Raw genomic sequence first — 20714 nt, 5'->3', positions numbered from 1 at the left:
ATGTTCTGCAGATTCTAGATTATCCATTCTCTTGAGCTACGATTACACAACATTTCCCCACTCTATTGATTCATGTAATAGGGCATCAGTCAGAGAAAACAGCTGGCATCATTTTCATTGGTCTTAAAGTTCATCCTTGTATCCATTTTCAGAGCCCACTTTCAGAGTCTGTCCCAGCAGCATCAGACATGAGGCCTGAACCTACTCTGGTCAGAACATCTTCTATCTTAGGACAAGTTCTGACACCCACAAAAGTTATGAATTTTTTTGCATTTTCTTTTGATGCCATCTTGGTTTTCATGCACTTTGCCATTTTAGTATTCTTATTGTTAAAACACACTCCAGGTTGGCAGGGTTGTGGCCTCAGAGGTCTCACCACCTGATGTTATTGATATAAAGGCTTAAAAGTTTGCCTGTCAAAGTTTGCTTATCCACGTTGTTTAGAAATCCATCCATCCATCCATTTTCCAACCCGCTGAATCCGAACACAGGGTCACGGGGGTCTGCAGGAGCCAATCCCAGCCAACACAGGGCACAAGGCAGAAAACAAACCCCGGACAGGGCGCCAGCCCACCACAGGGCTCACACACATACACACACACCAAGCACACACTCCAATGCACCTAACCTGCATGTCTTTGGACTGTGGGAGGAAACCGGAGCACCCGGAGGAAAACCACACAGACATGGGGAGAACATGGGTGCCAACCCACCATTTATTTAGTACTAATAAACCCTTTTTTGGCTTTGATTTTGATTTTTGATTTATGTTTAGGCTTTGACAGCAGATTGTAAGGATTCTTGGTTACAAACTTTTTGCATGTATTCATTGACATTTCCTGTACGGGTCACCTCCATTATTCAAAGTTTGCTTTCTTTTATGGCAAACAAATTAGGAACCAATGAACACTACAAAATATCAAGGTAAAAATAGCAACTTTAAGTTTCCACATCTGCCTGGTATCAGGATCAGGAATGGTAGCACATTCCCTTGTATCCTCATCTTCCTCATTTTCATTGGACTGAGGTATGCCTGTCCTAACAACAACAGTGTGTAGTATTGGACATACAATTATCATAAAAACCTGATGACACCCAACGACTTATGAAGACAGCAAGAGTACATTTTCCATATACTGTAGCTGCATTACATTCCACCATGACACAGGCACACTAGTGTGAACTTTATAAACTCTCTGGGGGTTAGTTACAGATGTCAACAGATATGCTTGACAGAAGATATTGTTTTGACCAATGGGACTGCAGTAATGACACACACACCAACTTAAGGAAACCTGAATCAGACAACTTATTTCAAACCAATAAAACAACAACTCTAGATATGAGCTAAACCTTCCTGTTGTTTTGGCCAAAGGAAACACCCGATAAACTCCTGAACATCTCAACTAATAGGTCTCACCCTCCTTCACACCCCACTACCTTCAGAAGAAGAACCTCCTTCTCTGCACTGGCTCCCATTTAACTCCCACCACACTCAAACACCAGCCGCTTCCCTTTGTCTTCCCTAAAGTTCCCAGAAGAGCACTCCCTTAGCTTGCACATCTCTTCACTCTCAGTCTTGTCCCTGGACCCAAATGCACACCTCAGCAGCCAACCGGCCATTACACTACCAGATCTCTACTCTGACTTAGCAATGGGTTGACATCCCATCCAGGGTGGGATTTCTGCCTTGCACCTGAAACTTCTGGGGTGGGTTTTGCCCCCTGCAACCGTGAATTTCCAAAACTTTGGAATCCATCAACATTTCAGTCTTCTAATCTAAATTCAGGGTGCACTGGGTACAAGGCAGAAGCAAACCTTACATGGGGTGCCTGCCATTCCTTTGAGGGGTACACACCCAATCAGACAATTTAATGTCATTAATTATCCTAACATCACATGTATGAAATTCTGCAAGGTATTTGAGGAATCCCTCTTTCTGGTTTGTAGCTCTTCTTGTGTTTGGCCTGTTTTTTTCCAGCATTATGCCTGTTCATTGTGTAATCTCCATTAATTGGCAGCAGCTCAGGATGAATGTCAGCTGTTTTTGGTGTGTTTTGCTTTAAGAAAACAAATACAAATGTATATAATTTTAATGGATGCTGTCATTTTCAAGGGGTTTATTCTGTTACAGCTGGACTGTGTTGAGCATTGCCACCTGTGTCTCCTAACTACAGACAATTCTGACTTGCAGTCTTACTGTGCTAAGCGCCCTTATTTACTTCACATTTATAGTGAAAGTGGACTTTGATTTGATGGCAAGCTACAGAGGCTGCTTACCTGTTCTCCCTGTGGTCATGTGGGTGTTCTCTAGGGACTTGGATCTCCTCTACAGCCCAGAAACTTGCTCTTAGGGTGGCTGGTGACATTAAATTAACCAAAGTGTGTGAATGAGTATCCATGGCATTGTTAGAGGGGGGATTCCAGGGCTTTAGCCCCAATCTCAGGTGTGTAGCCCTGACCTTTGAGGACCTACCTACATGTACGATAGATGTACACCTATAGCCCCTGATCTTCTGGCCTTAGTTTCTCCTGTTTACCATTCTGATATTGGCAGTGTGAAAACTCTGGTTGAAAGGGAGCTGGGGCGAAGACCCCAGTTAGTGCTAAGGCTAGCAGTCCCTCTGCTGTGCACAATAAGGTGCTGGTATCTCCCCCAAAGCCTCCAAAATTGTTCACTATTAACCATGTATTGACTAAATCAGAAAATATGTATTTGCATGCAAGTCTCCATGTGCCTGGATGTACAATAAAATGCATTAAATGGTGTGTAACTCCTAGGTAAACATAAGTAATGATTATAAAACCTCATGTAGGGCATAAGAACTGACTGTTCAGCACATCATAATTCTTCAGTCAGTGTTCAGCTAACTAATGCAAATAGAGAACTGTGTTCAAATGTTTCACTTAGATGACACCTTAAAAGAAATTCATATTTTAATTTTTCCCTCAAGCGTGCAATTAAAACATGGGCAAGTTACTGTAAAACACATGCTGTCTCATTTATTTTATTTGTTGCCTTCATTGGGCACTGCCAGAACAGTATCTGGGTCCCAAAGAACCTGAACCTGTAAGTGGATTCAGGAAAAGAATAGATGGATGGATGGATGGATGGATGGATGGATGGATGGATGGATGGATGGATGGATGGATGGATGGATGGATGGATGGATGGATGATTTGCGGACGACCAGATAAAATGAGTTTGTTTCACTGAGTCAAAGAGTCAGGTAAGATGACCAGCAGTGCTATGTGGTGTAACTCTGCCTGATCAGACACTGCAATGGTATTATTTTCATCAGATATATTTCTTAACAGATAACTGTAGCAATGTTCTGCAGATTCTAAATTATCCATTCTCATGAGCTACGATTACACAACAGCCCCCCACTCCATTGATTCATATAATAGGGCATCAGTCAGAGAAAACAGCTGGCATTATTTTCATTGGTGTTAAAGTTCATCCTTGTATCCATTTTCAGAACTCACTTTCAGAGTCTGTCCCAGCAGCATCAGACATGAGGCCTGAACCTACTCTGGTCAGTACATCTTCTATTTTAGGACAAGCTCTGACACCAACAAAACAAGCCAATTTCCATCCATACATAAAATTGCACATTATAGTGCTGTGAGGAGCCACTGACAACCTTAGCAGCATTAGCACCAAGGCTGGCTCCCAGTCCATTGCAAGGTGCACACCTTTACGTATCACGCCAGTTTATGGTCTCCAGCTCATTTCACACGTGTTTGTGGCTAGTTAGAATGTGCAATAAAAACCCACAAAATCAGGACTGAAAATAATCTTTATTACTATTATTGTTATTATTTTTTTTCTTCCTGTTACCTGCTGTTTGAAAGGCCAAAGCAATTGATCCTAGCATCTTTCATGGCATACTAGAAATACCCATTAGTGCGACCTTGTGTACTTCACTGGCTGATGGATGGCCTTGGAGCAGCTGAAAGTCTTGATTGAATGCCTTCTTGATTTTTTCTAATGCTCTGGAACAATTTTTGTTTTCCCATTTCATAGCCTGCTGATGTCAATTTCCAGGTTCTTGTATTTTCTGAGTTTCTTGGTTTCTTTCAGCATGATGTTCAATCATCTGGGATGGTTGTATCGACCAATTGTCAGGTTCTCCCATTCTTTGCAGTTCATTGTCAGCATGGTTCACTGAGATGGTTCTATCTGTGAATGTTGGCACGTGCCACATGACCGTAGTGTCATTGAAGTTGATGACCTTTTCAAGTACTTGTCATGCACTTGCACTCTCAAATGTATAGATGTAGCTGGCTACTTTGTTACGTCTGTCCGTGTGCTCAAATGGCGCTCGTTTTGTACAACCTACAACAATATGGCTTATGTATTATTCCATTTGTTACACCTTCTGCATTTGCTATCATCTGCCTGTTTTAGGATGTTCTTCTGGTGATATCCAGTGTTAAGTGCCTGGTCCCAAGCTTTCTATGTCTCCTTGTAAATGGAACTCCGGAAGCATACCATAGACATGTCTTTATCAACTGATGGTTTGCCAAGATCTTTGAAGAATTGTCCATGTAGGGGTTGAGTTCTTTCACGACTGCTAGATCTTTCCTGTAAAATGTAATGGTCTTCTGCATTCTCTGTTCCATGCTCATTCTTTGTGGGTAGCGCCATGGTGTTCTCTTCTTGACGTCACCAGTTATGGCAGCAGCAGATGCACTCATTGATTTCAGTGAGGTTTAGGATATTGTGCCATCTTCACTGGTGCAACATTTGCTATTTGATGTTGTGCAATTCAGGTGAGTTTAACTCTGTACACTTTGTTGCATTCAGTTAGGTTATAAGTCTTTTATTTGAGTAGTTTTTGCTTTAATCTCACAGTCCATCTCCTTTGCTTCCTATTCACTAAGTATACAGCAGGGGCTCAATTTGTTATTCAAATTAAATTTCATTTGTCGCAAATTTGAGCAAGTATGAATTTGTTGCATCTCATTCTAGACTTTTCTGTAGTTGTGCATGTGTGCTGCTATCCATGAACATCCATATTGTGACTCAAACTTAAGAGACCATTTCGATAATCAGAGAACATTTCCAGAACTTACTATAGGCTAGACCACCAGCTATCACTAAGTGTGCACCAGGGGCCACAAAGAGGCCTGCAGAGGGCGCTCCTGTCAACCAAACCCGACACAGACAGACACAGGACACAAGTTCAACACCCACTTTCTTTATCTGTCCACCTCCACTCCACACCTGGCAAGCTTCGTCCTCTTCTACCCAACTCTGGACTAGTGGCGGCTGGCTCCAACAACCTTTTTCCAGTAACACTTCCGGGTTTGGCGAAAGTGCTGTAACCAAGGGCTCAGCAATCTTCCAGGCGCACTCAGCAGGGTTGAGCTTCCATGCTGAAAACCCGTGGCCCCATTGCAAGCCAGGGGAGCTACCCTCTAGTTCCCCAGGGGAGATAATGTCCTGAATAAGCTGTGTCCACCGGTCCTTCCAGTACAGAGGAGTCCCGGCCGCATGCCACACGTGTTATATTAAAACAGCACTATTAGGATCATTCACCATCACAAGCTGCTTTACGGCAGCATCAAACTAACATAATCACGGCTAGAAAAACATGAAAATGCATAAAGTCACCCATCATGCCTTGATCAATCTTTATCAGATGGGGCTAGAAGCACCACTGGAAATTCTTCAGTCGCTTCAATTCCTTGCTGGATATCTGCTTGGATCTGTTTAAGCTCAAAGTAGATGATCATTTTCTCATCTACATACTTATATCCATTATTATTATTATTATTATTATTATTATTATTATTATTATTATTATTATTATTATTATTATTATTATACCTTATTTAGAAGACACCTAAAACAATGCATGAAAAATAAAAATATAAAGATATGCAGTAAAGTCATTGTTAAAACAAAATTGAACTGCTGGAAATATTTGGAAAAAAGACAAACATCTGAGAGCTGGCATCCCATCCAGAGATGACTCCTGTCTTATGCCTGATGCTCTAGGGAATGAAGCCCAGTGGACTGGAGTTGGACTAAGCAAGTTGGACAATAGGTGAATGGATTGAAGAATGCATAAACGCCTGAGACGCCCAGGTCTTTTGAAGGAGTTAAACCCACATGGCCACAAAGGACCACCCCTGACAATCCAGAATGCAGGACGAAAGTAAATTTTCTCAACAGATATTCAGGATATCACACTGTGGTTTTTGGGGCCCTTGCTGTTTTTGTCACACTGCAAGAGATCAGCACTGCTTTATTTCTCTCTTCTTCCAAATTATGTAATCAGACAGGGTGGAACACTCATCTACCAGCGGGGTTCACATTTTATGCTAGCCTTCAGATTATATTTCACTTTTGAAATGAAATGTAATTTTTTTTTCCCATTTAGAATCCAATTTTTTTATTAACAATTTATAGCCTTCTTGGCATAATCCTGCAAATGCTGTGAAGCATTCTTATTACTGCTCTGAAGGAAAAATGAACAAGAAAAACACTGCTGGCAGTAGGGGTTTGTCTTAAAGAAACAGAGAGAACCCATTACATAACATCTGATTCAGAAATTAACAATTCTGTTCTATGGTTAGAGCAATCTGTGGCATTCCGGGCAGATTGGGGACACACGGCCGGTGTATGAATGGCTGTGTTCACCTAGGGGGTGCAGAGTCGTTGTGTCCGTGCCACTGCTCTGCGGGAGTGCCAGTGTATGTAGGGGGCTGTGTTGTTGTGTGTATTTTTTTTACTTTTTTCTATCAGTCTTTACAGGCAGTGTGGCCAAGTTCTTAAGGGTTTGCAATTTAAAATAAAGTCCCTGATGCTGACCTCTAATCTGCCTGAACTTCAAATTTAAAACATGTAAAATATGTAGTACAGTTTGGTACATGTAAAGTATACTGAGATGGAATTTACCATAGAAGGGTGCTATATAAAACAAAAACAGTTTGTTTGTAGTTGAAGGTATGACAGGCTGAGTTAGTCACTATGTAATAATACTTTGTAGAATTTGGGTGAAGGTGCATGTGGGCATTAGAGCAATTTTGACAAGAACAGGCCATTCAGCACAACACACTCAGCCATCCTATTCACCTAAATCAGTGGTTCTCAAACTGTGGGGCGGGCCCCCCTAGGGGGGCGTGAAGTAACAAAAAGGGGGGTGCGAAGATGTGAAAAAAAGAAAATAAGAATCAAAAATATGAAAAATAGGCTACATCTATTGAAACCAAAACAAATTAACTTAAACTACATTCTGATACTAGAAAAATAAATATAGAGTTAGATAAATGTCGATAAAAGTTAAGTAGGTATAATAAAATATGCATCTATGATATATCATTAATTAAAAAAGAACAAATTGGTATTAGTGGGCTCCTTTCAAAAAAACATTAGGGGGGCGCGATTAAAACTGTTATGAAAACTCAGGTCGCAAATACTTAAAGGTTGAGAAACGCTGACCTAAATTGTCTAAAATGGCATCAAAGTTGAGTTTTCAAGGTGTCTCAATTCCCTCAAGTCCCAGTCTCTACAACATTGCTTGGTAATTTACTAAATGTGTTAATAGTTCTCTGAGTGAAGAAGAACTTTCTAGGTTTGTGAGACATTTTCGCATAACAAGTTTCCATCTGTGATATTTTAATGTAACAGATGGGATCCACTGTACTAATTCCTTTCATAATTTAAAACACTTCAATCACCCTACCTGTTAAATTCCAGTTTGCTTAAATGGATATACATAGGAAACACAACAAAGTGAAGGATTCAGGGCACCTCCATTTGGAAGAATACACAACAATGCAGCACACAATAATTTGCAGAGATGAATTCCCAGACATGAGTTCAGAACAGAACTATGAACAAGATGGCCCGTTTCCCAGTTATATAGTCACTCAACAGGAAGGGGAGTGTCCCGGGGAGAGGACAATGGAAGTGACATACGCGGTGGAGTGGCTGTCAGCCCTCCATTCTGCAGAGAGAAGAAGAGAGAAAGCATTAGGCCACAGCACCAACCCCTGGTTTGGCTGGTACTTACCATCATCAGAGCCACAGGCTTACATTTAAAAGCATTACAATTTATTTAAAGCAAGTCCAGCTGATAGGTGTTTGTGCCTTTTGTAAGGTCCCTGGTTGAAGTCACCAGCATTCTAGGGTCAGGGACAGCTCCACTATGACTGCTGGGGTCTTATCATAATGTGTACTTTTAAGTTTCAAGCCTCAATTTGTTACTTAAATTAAATTCCGTTTGGCATAAATTTGCCCTAGTATGAATTCTGACTATTCTAGACCATTCTGAAGTTGTGTATATGTGCTTTTGTATGTTGCTATCTGTGAATGTCCATATTGTGACTAAACCTTAAGAGCTCATTCCTGTAATAAGAGAACATTTCCAGATGTTACAATGGGCTGGACCACTGAGTATCAATTAGAATACAATAGGAGGCACAGAGTGAATTTGCATTCTATGCTTTGTTAAAACCATCACAACCTGCTTTACAGCAGTATAACACTAACAAAATCATGACTAGAATGGTAGTCATCCATCTGCCACAGGTGTGGCCAGAAACACCACTGGACATTCTCCAGAAATAGAACTGGGCACCTTCAGGGGCAGTGTGCTCTTGAAATGGAGTAAGTGTGTGGGGTGCACCCTTTCTATCACATGAAATGAGTGAGGCAGAAGCCACTGGCGTGGTGAGGCGTGGAGGTAGGCCTTTATAATTAGGGCAAAGCACAGCAAGTAGACGAATGCCGACTCAGCAAAAAGTCACATTATTAACCCATCAGCCTTCCCATCTATATGTATAACCTCAGGCAACTACATAGAGTAAAAGACAAGCAGGAGTTAAGTTACAACTTTAAAAAACGTATTATTGATAATATTCGGACAATAATAACAATAAGCAAAGTACAAGTGAATATTGGCAACCACACAACCTGATAACTGCTGATGTGTAGTTTCAAGTGGCACACAGACTTGTGTTGTGCTCCTTTAAAGCCATGGTATGAGAGAGGGAGGGAGGGGTAAAGCGACCAAATTTATACCTTCTCTGTCCAGATCTTCACACCAAAAGGATGTTGTGATACAGAAGGGCCTGTGATTCAAAACCAATCCCAAACAGCCTTACTTCAGAAAAATAGAATTCCAGTACCACTCATCCTCAAGTTGCTAGCTTATAGGCTCGTGCAAGTCCAAACACAGTCACTCTTACCAAGCTTGTCTGATGCTCAATTCCCCGCACTGCCTTTTCACACCTTCACCCAACACCATTTGATATGCTGAAGCTTTCCAGCTGGTTGGCCTTCATATCCTGCAGAGAATTATTTGCCAAACCGGTTTGAAGCCCTCTCCCCCCAACCCCCCAACCTACAATAAAATTCCACATGTAGATTTTTATTGCAATTTTGGTGATATCATCTTCCCATGACCATTTGGTGCTCTGGGCACTTTGCACAGAAATGATTTTGTGATACACTGTTTATCAAGCAATCTTGTCATTTCTTGAAAAGACCCTGTATTTGACTCTAGGATCATTTTGAGTTGGATTTTTGTGTAGTCCTCTAAACTTTGTGTTATGATTATTGGGTATTGGATTATGCAGAGTACAATCATTGCATGGCCTCTTGTGGGCTCCACGCACTAAGAACAAGAAGAATAGGAGAACAATTCATTACATTAAATATTAAATAATATTAAATAATAAATACATTTAAAGAGGGCGGCACAGCGGCGCATTGGTAGCACTGCTGCCTCACAGTAAGGAGACCTGGGTTCACTTCCCGGGTCTTCCCTGCGTGGAGTTTGCATGTTCTCACCGCGTGAGTTTCCTCCGGGTGCTCTGGTTTCCTCCCACAGTCCAAAGACATGCTGGTTAGGTGCATTGGTGATCCTAAATTGTCCCTAGTGTGTGCTTGGTGTGTGTGTGTATGTCCTGAGGTGGGCTGGCGCCCTGCCCGGGGATTTGTTCCTGCCTTGCGCCCTGTGTTGGCTGGGACTGGCTCCAGCAGACCCCCGTGACCCTGTGTTAAGGATATAGTGGGTTGGACAATGACTGACTGACTGACTAAATTTAAAGGGACAGTACATAACTAATGAAAAATTAACAAAACCAAGAGAAATAGCACCAAAAACAAAAAGAACAGGAAAACAGATCATAAATATGAGTCAGGGTATAAACCCTGGCTGTATTATAAATATTATTTAATATTAGTGTACTGAATCCTTCAATGTTCCCCCATTTCTTGTGTTTTGTGGGTAGAACCCCACCCTGAAGTCCCACCGGCTGGGACCGTCCTTTCCCCTTGGGATTAATAAAGTATCTATCTATCTATCTATCTATCTATCTATCTATCTATCTATCTATCTATCTATCTATCTATCTATCTATCTATCTATCTATCTATCTATCTATCTATCTATCTATCTATCTATCTATCTATCTATCCTCAGTCTTTATTCTGAGGTAAAAGAGATGTCCTCAGCAATGGTTGTGTTGTTGACTTTGGTTATTGTAAGCATTGCTTTTCTTTTGACTTTTCTGGTTTAATGGATTTAATTTTTTGCTTCTCTTATTTGATTACTGAGTTTTGGTTTTGTATTGGAACTTGTTCTTTTTGGATTGCCTTTTAGGCAAATCTCTTTTGTGCCTTTTTGACATTTGTCTATTGTTGTGTTTTGATTTGTTGTTTCAATGAATTCTAACTTTATAAAGATTCTTGTAAGAACTGGTCTCATCTAGCCAGTGGTTTTACAGCTCATCTCCTTAGAGGGGCAATTTTGTATAGTTTGGAACATTTAAAACATTTTGTGAACATTAAAAGCCAATTCCACTTTTTTGGCCTGTGTAGGCTGAAGCCTGCTGCCTGGGGTGAAGCCATGTAGGAGCAGGTTGTTGAATGTTTCAGTCTGCTTTATGGAACTTTTAGGAGGGCATTGCACTCCTTTTTTGCCTTTTTTGACACACATACACAACATCCATGGTGATGTGTTTTATATTCAGAAACTTCAACAAAGTGGATAGGGCATCACCATCTTAAACACAGGCAGTGTGTTGCAATTTACAGCTAAGACGTGGTAGCAACCAAGCATGATGGCACTAATAAGGAAACAAAAAATCAGTAAAAAAAAGATAAAAACTGTTCCAATATAATTTTTATACAAGGGAAATTTTTTTAAAAAGGGCAAAAATTCATAAACAAAAATTAAATTCTTTATACTGTGAAACTCTCAAATTCTTAACTTTTATTTAAAATTAAAAGTGACTTTAATACCCAGGACCCTAACGAAGAAGGAATAAATTTTTCTAGCTTACTGTCGTCAACCAAGATAACACACCCAGTCCACCAAAGAAATGTTGGGGTGCCAGCTGGTTTGCACCATTCAGTCACTAAGTAGCTCCACAAAATAAACAGGCACACCCTGGTGCAAATAACATCAAAACAAAAGAATGCAGAATTACCTGGTATGGCAATAGCAATTTCAAGGCTCTGTAGAGAGGACACAGGGTCATAATGAAGCTCTTCCTGAAATGAGACAAATCCCTCTGGTAGCATCTAGGCTTTATAGTTGCTGGACTTGAAGGGGTGGAGTCGACTTCCCACATTGGCTGATTTCTACAAGCTGTGAGTGGAAAAAGAGACAATAACATCAGTGACAGCTCCCCATTGTGTCCCAGAGTAGTAGTGCTTACCTCTAATGAGCCCAAAAGGTGATAATCTGACGTGCATGTGTGAAATGACTAATCCCTTTCCATGTCTCCAGGAGATGATGGTGACTACCTAAGGAACGCTGGGCAGAAGGCCCACCACAGGGTTCAGCCAAGCACACCCCCACACATACTCACTCAGGGCCAATATAGAGTCATAAATCAGCCAAACTCACAAATCTTGGGGATCTGGGAAGAAAATGCAGTTGGCACAGGAAAAATGTACTAATGTATGGGTCAGAATTCAAGCCCAGTGTCACTCTGAAAAAGGAAATGATTGACGGAGAAGCACAATAAAAATTGATTGTGTGGAAAGGTAACAGATTTGTTTAGTGGCAAAAGCACTGGACTGTAAACCACAAAGCTGCCAGTTCAGTTCCTGCATGTCTCACTGCGTGCCAGAGGTTAAGAAGTCTACATAGGTTCGTATAAGAAAAGTGTGTTAGGGTGTTATTCACTATATGAAGGCACTGTATAATAAACGTCATTAGCAATTTTAATCAAACAATTGAAAAACTTTTAGCTTGCTTTGCTGTTTCAAATGATAACTAAGAGTTAATGAGAGAAGCAAATAACATTTACTAATTACAAGAGAGCTGATGAAGTGTCCTTAGTTAACACTTAAAACTTGGCATTGGGGCGTTTGCATGCTATGTGTGTTGTTTTTTACTTCACATTTGAGTTCCCCCTAAATATCCTCAAGCTGCTTCTGACACCAACCTTCTATATTCTCAAATCTTCCTTTCTGCTCCTCTTTTGTTTCTCCAGGAAAGGGATGAAGCTGTTCTAACCAAATCAGCAGCCAGCAGAGAAAACCGTCTGCTTCGAGACAAACTGGTCGAAAACCAGAAAGTGTGGGACACTTCTCTACAGGGCCACCTCCATTCAGAGAAACACAAGAAAGAGCTGGAAGACACCCTGCAGACACATGTGTATGAAGCCAAAGCTGCTCACAGTCTCCATAAGGCCTTCCTTAGCCAGCTGGCTACCCTCTTGAGCAATGGATTCATCTCCGTGCCAGAGAACGAGGAGGCCATTAAAGAACGGGTCAGGGAAATATGTACTGCAGAGAAGAGCTGGCGACAAGTAAGTGTGTCCCCAACACTTCCCCAACAGAATCACTCAAACATGAGGCTTTCTGATTAATCCAAGCATGTGAGAATCAGGTAGAGCACAAATGGCCGGAGTAAATTGCTTACTCTGGTCCTCAGTCATCATCACTTTCTTTTCTTGGCTTTTCTATCTTTCACATGCTTGTAAAAATTTGAGCCTTTGCTTGTTCTGCCGTGCACCCCGAATCAAATGCCTATCACCGCAGACAGAAATCCCTGCGATGTCACATAAATTTTTTTTGTGTTTCCATCAGACACAAGGGGTTGAATCAGAACCTGACTGCTCATAACTTCCTCATTCAAGGACAAAGTCGTTTTTACAGCTTATCCACCTTAAACATGTTGCCTTTCAGTCACACCTTTGGTTGCTGGGTGCCCCCTGGTTTCTACAGAATATCCTATTATAATTACTGTCAGTGTAATGTGTAGCATATCTAAGACATCATTACTGAACTGTGGTCCCACTGTGTTGTAATCGCTCAGTGTCCCAAAGCACATAGTCCTCTAAACACTTCCAAACCTGCCCACTAGAGGGGGATATCACCATCACAAATAAAGGCACACATCAAGTCTCTCTATTATAAAAGGAAATCCTGGGACAAGACTTTGTCTGAGATAATTATAGGTCTTGCGAGACGAGACTTTTTGCCAAGAGATTTTGACAAATCCCGCCCTCCTCTCAAACATTTACAACCATGCCCACTGTCCAATCACTTCCCAGACACAGCTCCTGCTCTCTCAGATCCAAGCGGGGTTGGAAATAAAAGACAAAGAGTAGAAGACAAAGTAGAACTTCGTAAAGAGGTTCAAAAACGTTGGCGCAATACCCATGCAGAGCCTGTTAGAGATTACGAAATTACTAAAATTCTCAAAAACTGATAGTAAAGATTGCATTAGCGCAAACAAATGGAAATTAATACTGGGTGAAATAACGGAACAGCGAAAATAGATCAAATATATGGACAAAGGTAATATGACAGAAATATATAGATATTGTTTGGCTTTAAATATTAAGTCAAAGACTTGTAGATCATCTAATTTGTTGTTGCCATCAGGGAAAAGTAGTGTTTCTTCCCAATGAAGAGACCTATCCGTGAGAATTAAAAGATTTGTTGTTTGCTGAAAGTGAAATCCACATATGTGACTGGCAGAGATGCGAAGTGGCTGGCAAGCAAAGTGAGCACTTTATAAATACAAAGTGCAGTTTCACAATAACTGCTCTCTAACACTATGAAGCTCAGATGGGGCACAAAAGGCACATAGATGTCAGCGAGTAAATAAAGCCCCAATACAGAAATTCAGAGAATAGTCAGAAAATGAGCAGAAGCTCAAAAAGCCAGAATATCAAAAACATAAAGGCACAAGAACAGCAAAACAGAGGAAAACTCACTGACTCCCTAGCACATTTGAAGTGACAACTATAGAAGACGCTACATACCCACAGGCCATCTTGGTAGGTGGCCCCGCCTCTTGTGGGACCACTGAAATAACACATGGAACATAACCAAGGCTAAGTAAACAATGCAGGTAATAAACAAAAGAAACATTAACTTAAATAAATGATTAAAAAAATTAAGAACAGAAAATACAATAAGAATATGAACTCCAGCCAGGGGAGGAACACCCCACAATCTGATCACATGACATCTCTCAGTGTTTACTTGTGCTCAGATTGTTGGCTTCACATTGACATGTGGGATCTTGTCATTGATGATCAATGGTTATCATCTCACCTCTTTGTCAGTAATGCTTAAGGATTTGGCCAAAAAAGTTACCGAAATTGATTATACTCTGCTTATATGGAAGTCTTCTTTGGTGCATTTGGTCAAAGCAGCACCATTACTGGAAAAAGAAAATGGACCGTGTAATGGATTCAAAGGCAACTCATTTTAGAGTCGTGGGGACAGGAACTCATCACAGTAGCATCAGGTGCAAGGTAGGAACTGATGAGGTGTCAGTCTGTCACACTTGTGCGCACATCTTTGTTAAAGCCATCAACACACTACACCACTTCTAGTCAGAGGGGATGTCAAAGTTGACAATTGCAGTTGCTAATCTCATTGCCTGAGGATGTCAGATTAGAAATCATAGTGGATGACAGATCACACAAGTCTGTGATAACTTTCCACCACAGTTTCAAATTTTGAAAGTATTATAAATCTGCCAGACCACGTTGGTGCTGTATGGCAAGTTCAGCTGCAATCTCAGCCCTCTTTATGTTTCTTTTTCCATTCTCTTGTGGCACAACACCATGAGACATCAGACAGACAAGCCTATCTTCTGTTTGCATGATCCAAAAACCACACGTTACTTCCTTTGTGAGGACCACATTTGGTGTATCTGGTTGAACATTCATTGGTTGTCAGTGCTTGCACATACACACATACACACACACACACACACACACACATACACGCACACGCACACACACACAAGTCCACACCTACGTTTCTGATTTTATCAGGCAGAGTGGCCCTTGGACATTTCATTCTACAAGACTGGTGATCATGGGAGCATGCTGCCGCAGTCCCCGACTCTTCATACAACCTCCATGCTTCTCTTCAGTGCAATGAAGAGAAGGTTCAAGAAAAGCCAATGGTCGACATTAGAGCAAGCTAATTGTATTTGCATGCCCATGAGGGGCTGGAAATCTTCAGCTGATAATGTTCTGGTCAAACCAAGATCCTGTGTTGTACCCCACATTTTAAGCAAATGGATCGCTCCCTGGGTGGATGTATTCTTTGTTGCACTCCTTGGGGACTCTTTAGTAAAATTTCACTTGCAGGTGTTTGTGAGCTGCTCTGTAGCTGTGCAGACCACGACATACCCAGCGTAGCCAAGAAGGTGAACACCTTGTATACTTGTCATTGATTAAGCGTTTTTTCACATTTGTCTCCTAAAGAATCCTTGTGCCAAGGACACCTATAATAAGCAAATATATTCTTTGAGGGGAAATGAAAGCCCATCATTTCCAACTTGTGCATTGTGCAAGCAGGCTACATTTCTTAATTTATTTTCATGCAGATGTAGCCAGCTGTGTGATAGAGGGAGCATAGCTGCAGGGAGAGGACATAAAAAGTGGAAGCTCTCACAAAGAAGCACTATTCAAAGGGGATTAAGGAGGTGAGCAGTTCATCCCATCTGCTGCACGTCCTTGGACTGCAGGACCTGTATGTAGGAAGGGCTTGGGGGTGTAACGGTGTGGAGGGGGTGACTGGAATCAGACACATATCCCCTGCACTGATATTGAAGTACTGAGAAGAAAGCCATTACAGGAAGAAAGAAAACACGCTTTGCACTTGGACACTTGTTTTCCTCAGAAGTTCCATTTTCTCTCTACCTGTGCTTTGTAATCTCAGGCGGTCAATATTTCTTTACAAGTCAGTCAAGCCCCTAGCATTCATAAAGCTTGTCATTTGTAGACTCACTGTCTTGCAGGGGCCTCAGCTATTCCAAAGAATTACACAGAGAAAGGGAACGTGGACCTGAAGTAGTCAGTTACTTTCAGAAAAAACTGTTGCCCCTTGCAGAATCTATTGTTGGGTTGACTGAGTGACTCTGGTGAATTGTGCAAACTGCTGGCAGCAGCCAAGTTGCTTTAATGTAAATTAATTTTTCCACACTGATGTTCACTTCAGTGCACGCACATGTATAAATTCATCCACTCGTACAGCGCTTACTCTACATGAATTCATACGCTGAGGCATGAGGCACCATGAATAATGCATTCACTAGCCTGTAGAGCACATGTAGCATCTGAATGATAGAGGGGTACCAGACATATTTACTTACCGAACCCATTAAACTCTTGTGTAAAGGAACAGATTTTTGTTTGTATGCCTCATAGTCATAGTTTGGCTCAGCAGCACCCTCTAGAGATCACAAATGTCATATCTGGTGATATAGAGGTGCCAGGTATATTTTACTGTTACTAGGGGACTCTGCACCCTGTTCACTTTGCCGCCAACCCCCAGGTGGGTGCTACGCGCTAGCCACTTCACGGCTCTGCCGGTCGGGTATGGGGAAGCGGATGTACAATTTAAACAGATTGTTATTTTCATGGGAATTGTTACACATGCATAATACACCTAACTATTTTACATTACAGCGATTAGTTAACCATAGTAAAAAATAGTAAAATGTAATAAATTGAAAGAAAATTATGTTTCATGTTGCGTTAGAGGTATTCGTTGTTATACGTTTTTGTTCTGTTTGGCTTTGAAATTAACACACAAATACTTTTTAAAGTTACACTTTTACTGTAAAACTTCAGTAAAAACAATATTTGTAATGAACTTTTCGTCAATATCGCAATAAATTTTAATTCCGTGTTTGGAGTTACATCGTGACAACGCAATGTATAATGAGTGAATATCGTTTCTTTCTCTCTAATAAATAAACCGACTTTTTCGAATGTTTGTCCCTGTGATTTGTTAATTGTCATAGCAAAAGCTATTCTAATGGGAAACTGTAAAGGTTTTAATACGAATGGCATATCAAGATCTCCTTTGGTGTTTAATGTTATCCGTGGAATATATACTACATTACCTTTCTTTTTGCCTGTTAAAATTATACATGCAATAACATTTCAATACATTCTTCTTTCAACAGTAATTCGGCCAGTGGAAGACCGGATGGTGTTAACGGTTGTAGATATTCTACAGGATATTGTAATTTGATGTTTTCATCGTCCGCACTATCACCACCAACTGTTTCAGCAAAGTCTATTGATGCACATTTAACCAATTTGCCATTCGACAATTTTCACATTAATTCGTTTGACTTCATCGTTTCTCGATGCTAGGATTGCCTGTTTACTCATTTCTTCTGTTGATAACCTTTCGGGATGGAATTCGTCAATAAGATTTAGACATAATAAGTCTTCTTTTATTGGGAACTTAAAGTGAGGAAAACATAAAAATTTATAAGAGCTGAGAGCGCAGGAACTGTGTCTGACAAAAGCATTCACACAAATGAGAGGTGAGAGGACCATGGGCGTGGGCCGTTAACTGTAAATGGTTGAGAGGAGGGTGGGAGTTGAAAAGATCTCTTAGCAATAGATTCGTGTCAAGATTTTCTTTCATAATACAGTGACTTATGTGGTGGACGCTTATATTCAAGGTGACTTACAACATATGTGATACAATTGGTTACATTTATTTTGTGTTTTCCAATTTGAGCACAGGCAGGTCAAGTGACTTGCTCATGATCACATGGTGTCACTAATGGAATAAGAACCCACAACCTCAGGGTTTGAAGTACAAAGCCTTAACCACTGCACCACACTGCCTGCTACTTACCTACTTAATAAAACTATTGTATAAAGGTACTCATCTAGAAAAGATGAAGTACCTTTATACAATAGTGTGAACTAAACCACTTTAACAAAGGTTCAAGTGTATGTTTAGTCATTATGTCAAGAGGCTCCAAAAATAGAGTTCTGTTAATGATGTAGGCACATCCTAGAATGAAAACGCAAAGCGGACATGACATCTACACTTCTAATCACAGAACAATCATCCACAAATATGGAGCTTACTGGACCGGCTGCATGACTCCTGGCTAAGGTGCCTCATATCTCCATAGCTCATTACATTTGCTCTTGCTCGTGTCATTTCACTTTACTTCCTGCTTCTACACTCTTCCTTTGGATATCTTTTAAAAGTCATAGTATACTGTGCCTATAAGAAGTGTTTACCCCCTGGGTGGTTTTATCATTGAATCACAGTGGACTTAATTTGGCTGTTTTGACTCTGATCAACAGAAAAAGACTCTTTAATGCCAAAGTGAAAACAGATCTGTGTAGAGTGGCCTAAATTAATTATAAATACAAAACATTAAATAACTGATCATATAAATATTCACCTCCTTTGATATGACACCCCTAAATCATCACTGGTGCAGTCAGAGCTCTTTTAGAAGTCACAGAATTATTTCAATAGAGACAACCTGTCTGAGGTTTCCATTGATTGTAATCTAAATGCACCTGATTTGGAAGGTCCAACATGTGGTCAGTCCGTCAGTATGGTGACCTAACCTACAAAATGAAGACAAATGAACATGCAAAGTAAATCTGTGAAAAATTACAAACAAACGGATGGAGATAAGAAGATTTCCAAGTCACTGAATAGGCCTTGGCTTCCACTTCAATCAGTCATTAAGAAATAGAGTTTGGCACAACTGTAAATCCACCTAGATCAGGATGTCCATGAAATCTGAGCGATTAGCCAAGAAGAAGACAAGTGAGAAATGCTGTCAATGGATCTATGTCTCTCTGGTCTGATGAGGTGAAGATTTAACAGAATGACTGCCATGTTACACTACACTTTGTTGAAAACACCACATTCCCACTGTGAAGTACGGTGGTGACAGCATTAGGTTGTGGTGATGCTTCTGCTGGCCCCCGAAGGGTTGTGAGAAAAGAGGGGGACAATGAATGAAGCAAAATATGGGGAAATTCTGGAAGGAAAACCTGACAACAATCTGAAGTATAAAGCCAAAGCCACCCAGGATTGGCTTGAATGAGAATGTCCTGGAGTGGCAAAGTCCAGATCTCAATTCAACTGAGAAGTTGTGCCTGCACTTGACAAAGGCTGTTCACTCACGATCCCCATGCAATGTGACAGAGTTTGAGAAGTTTGGCAGAGGAGAATGAGAAAAATGGCAGCGGGCAGATGTGCAAAGATGATAGAGAGAGACTGTGAGTACACAGACTCAAGGCTGTCATGGCTGCCAAAGGTACATCTTCTAAGTACTGACTTGAAGGGGGACAATACTTATGTGATCAATTATGTGTTATTTTATATTTGAAATTAATCTGAATCGCTTCTCAGAGCTTTGTCTTCACTTTGATGTTAAAAGTCATTTTCTGACAATCAGTGTCAAAAAAGCCAAATTGAATACACTGTGATTTGATGCTGTATAATAATATATTTTAAAATCTTCCAAGTGGGTGAATAGTTTTGATAGATAGATAGATAGATAGATAGATAGATAGATAGATAGATAGATAGATAGATAGATAGATAGATAGATAGATAGATAGATAGATAGATAGATAGATAGATAGATAGATAGATAGATAGATAGATAGATTATCTGTCTGTCTCTACATTCTGAATAGTCAAATAGACAAATCCCAAAACGTGAAGAGTGACCTTCACTGTGCAGTGAAAATGTACGCACGCAATGTGCAGCAGAGCTCTTTAGGAGTTCAAAGTGAGATATTTCATGTGGGAGGTCTGCATGGCCGAGCAGTACCCATTACAATTGCAGCCTTCTATCACCTGCTTATCCCAGAGCTTATTAAATTGCACAATTTCCTGCCTTTTCTTTGGGTAATGAGTTTCATCCAAAACAGAAGTATCTTTAATCATTCATGTGAAATTAATAAAACCATTGCCATGCACAGGGGCACACGGATAAAAACATGTTTTGGTGGAATCTGTTTCATAGCACGGCTGTTGCAAGGAGGCCTTTGTTACATGATGTACTCTGGGGGAAGGTCAGATGTGGAGCAATTATTCATTTCATTAAATGTTTTCCTTAAATATAATCATTTTGGACTACAGTGGACTTGTAAAGGTACAGCTATGAAATCTATGAAATCACAAAACAGTGACAGCTACTGTATATTCATATCAAAAGGAAAGCCTTTCAGGCCTCCATAAGTCTTCTAAAATGGTGCAAAATCAGACTCTACTGTAATGAAACTTTCAACACGAAGGATCAGACTACAAAAGGGAAAGCTGCAGATGGTGAGCTATGACAGGATCAAAGTGGACAGTGGCCCAGTGGCTATGCTGTTTTATTCCAAAGCACAAGGCTGTCAGTTCAGCCTCCACTACTGACTCACTATGTGACCCTGATCATCTCACTTAACATGTCATTACCCTAAAGCTC

The 20714-nt window shown here is 40.6% G+C and overlaps 1 protein-coding gene across 1 annotated transcript in view; it reads left to right on the top strand.

Moving 5' to 3' along the window:
• LOC114666917 (coiled-coil domain-containing protein 170-like) overlaps positions 1-20714 on the top strand; it is a 130400-nt gene that overhangs the window by 64775 nt on the left and 44911 nt on the right. Inside the window, exon 8 of the mRNA XM_028821958.2 lies at positions 12469-12786. Coding sequence (XP_028677791.2) covers positions 12469-12786 — 318 coding nt within the window. The remainder of the gene's footprint in view (positions 1-12468; positions 12787-20714) is intronic.

Source organism: Erpetoichthys calabaricus, chromosome 16 (genome assembly GCF_900747795.2).
Source record: "Erpetoichthys calabaricus chromosome 16, fErpCal1.3, whole genome shotgun sequence".
Lineage (NCBI taxonomy): Eukaryota > Metazoa > Chordata > Cladistia > Polypteriformes > Polypteridae > Erpetoichthys > Erpetoichthys calabaricus.
Note: the sequence above shows the minus strand (reverse complement) of the source record. Positions and strands in the feature narration are given on the sequence as shown.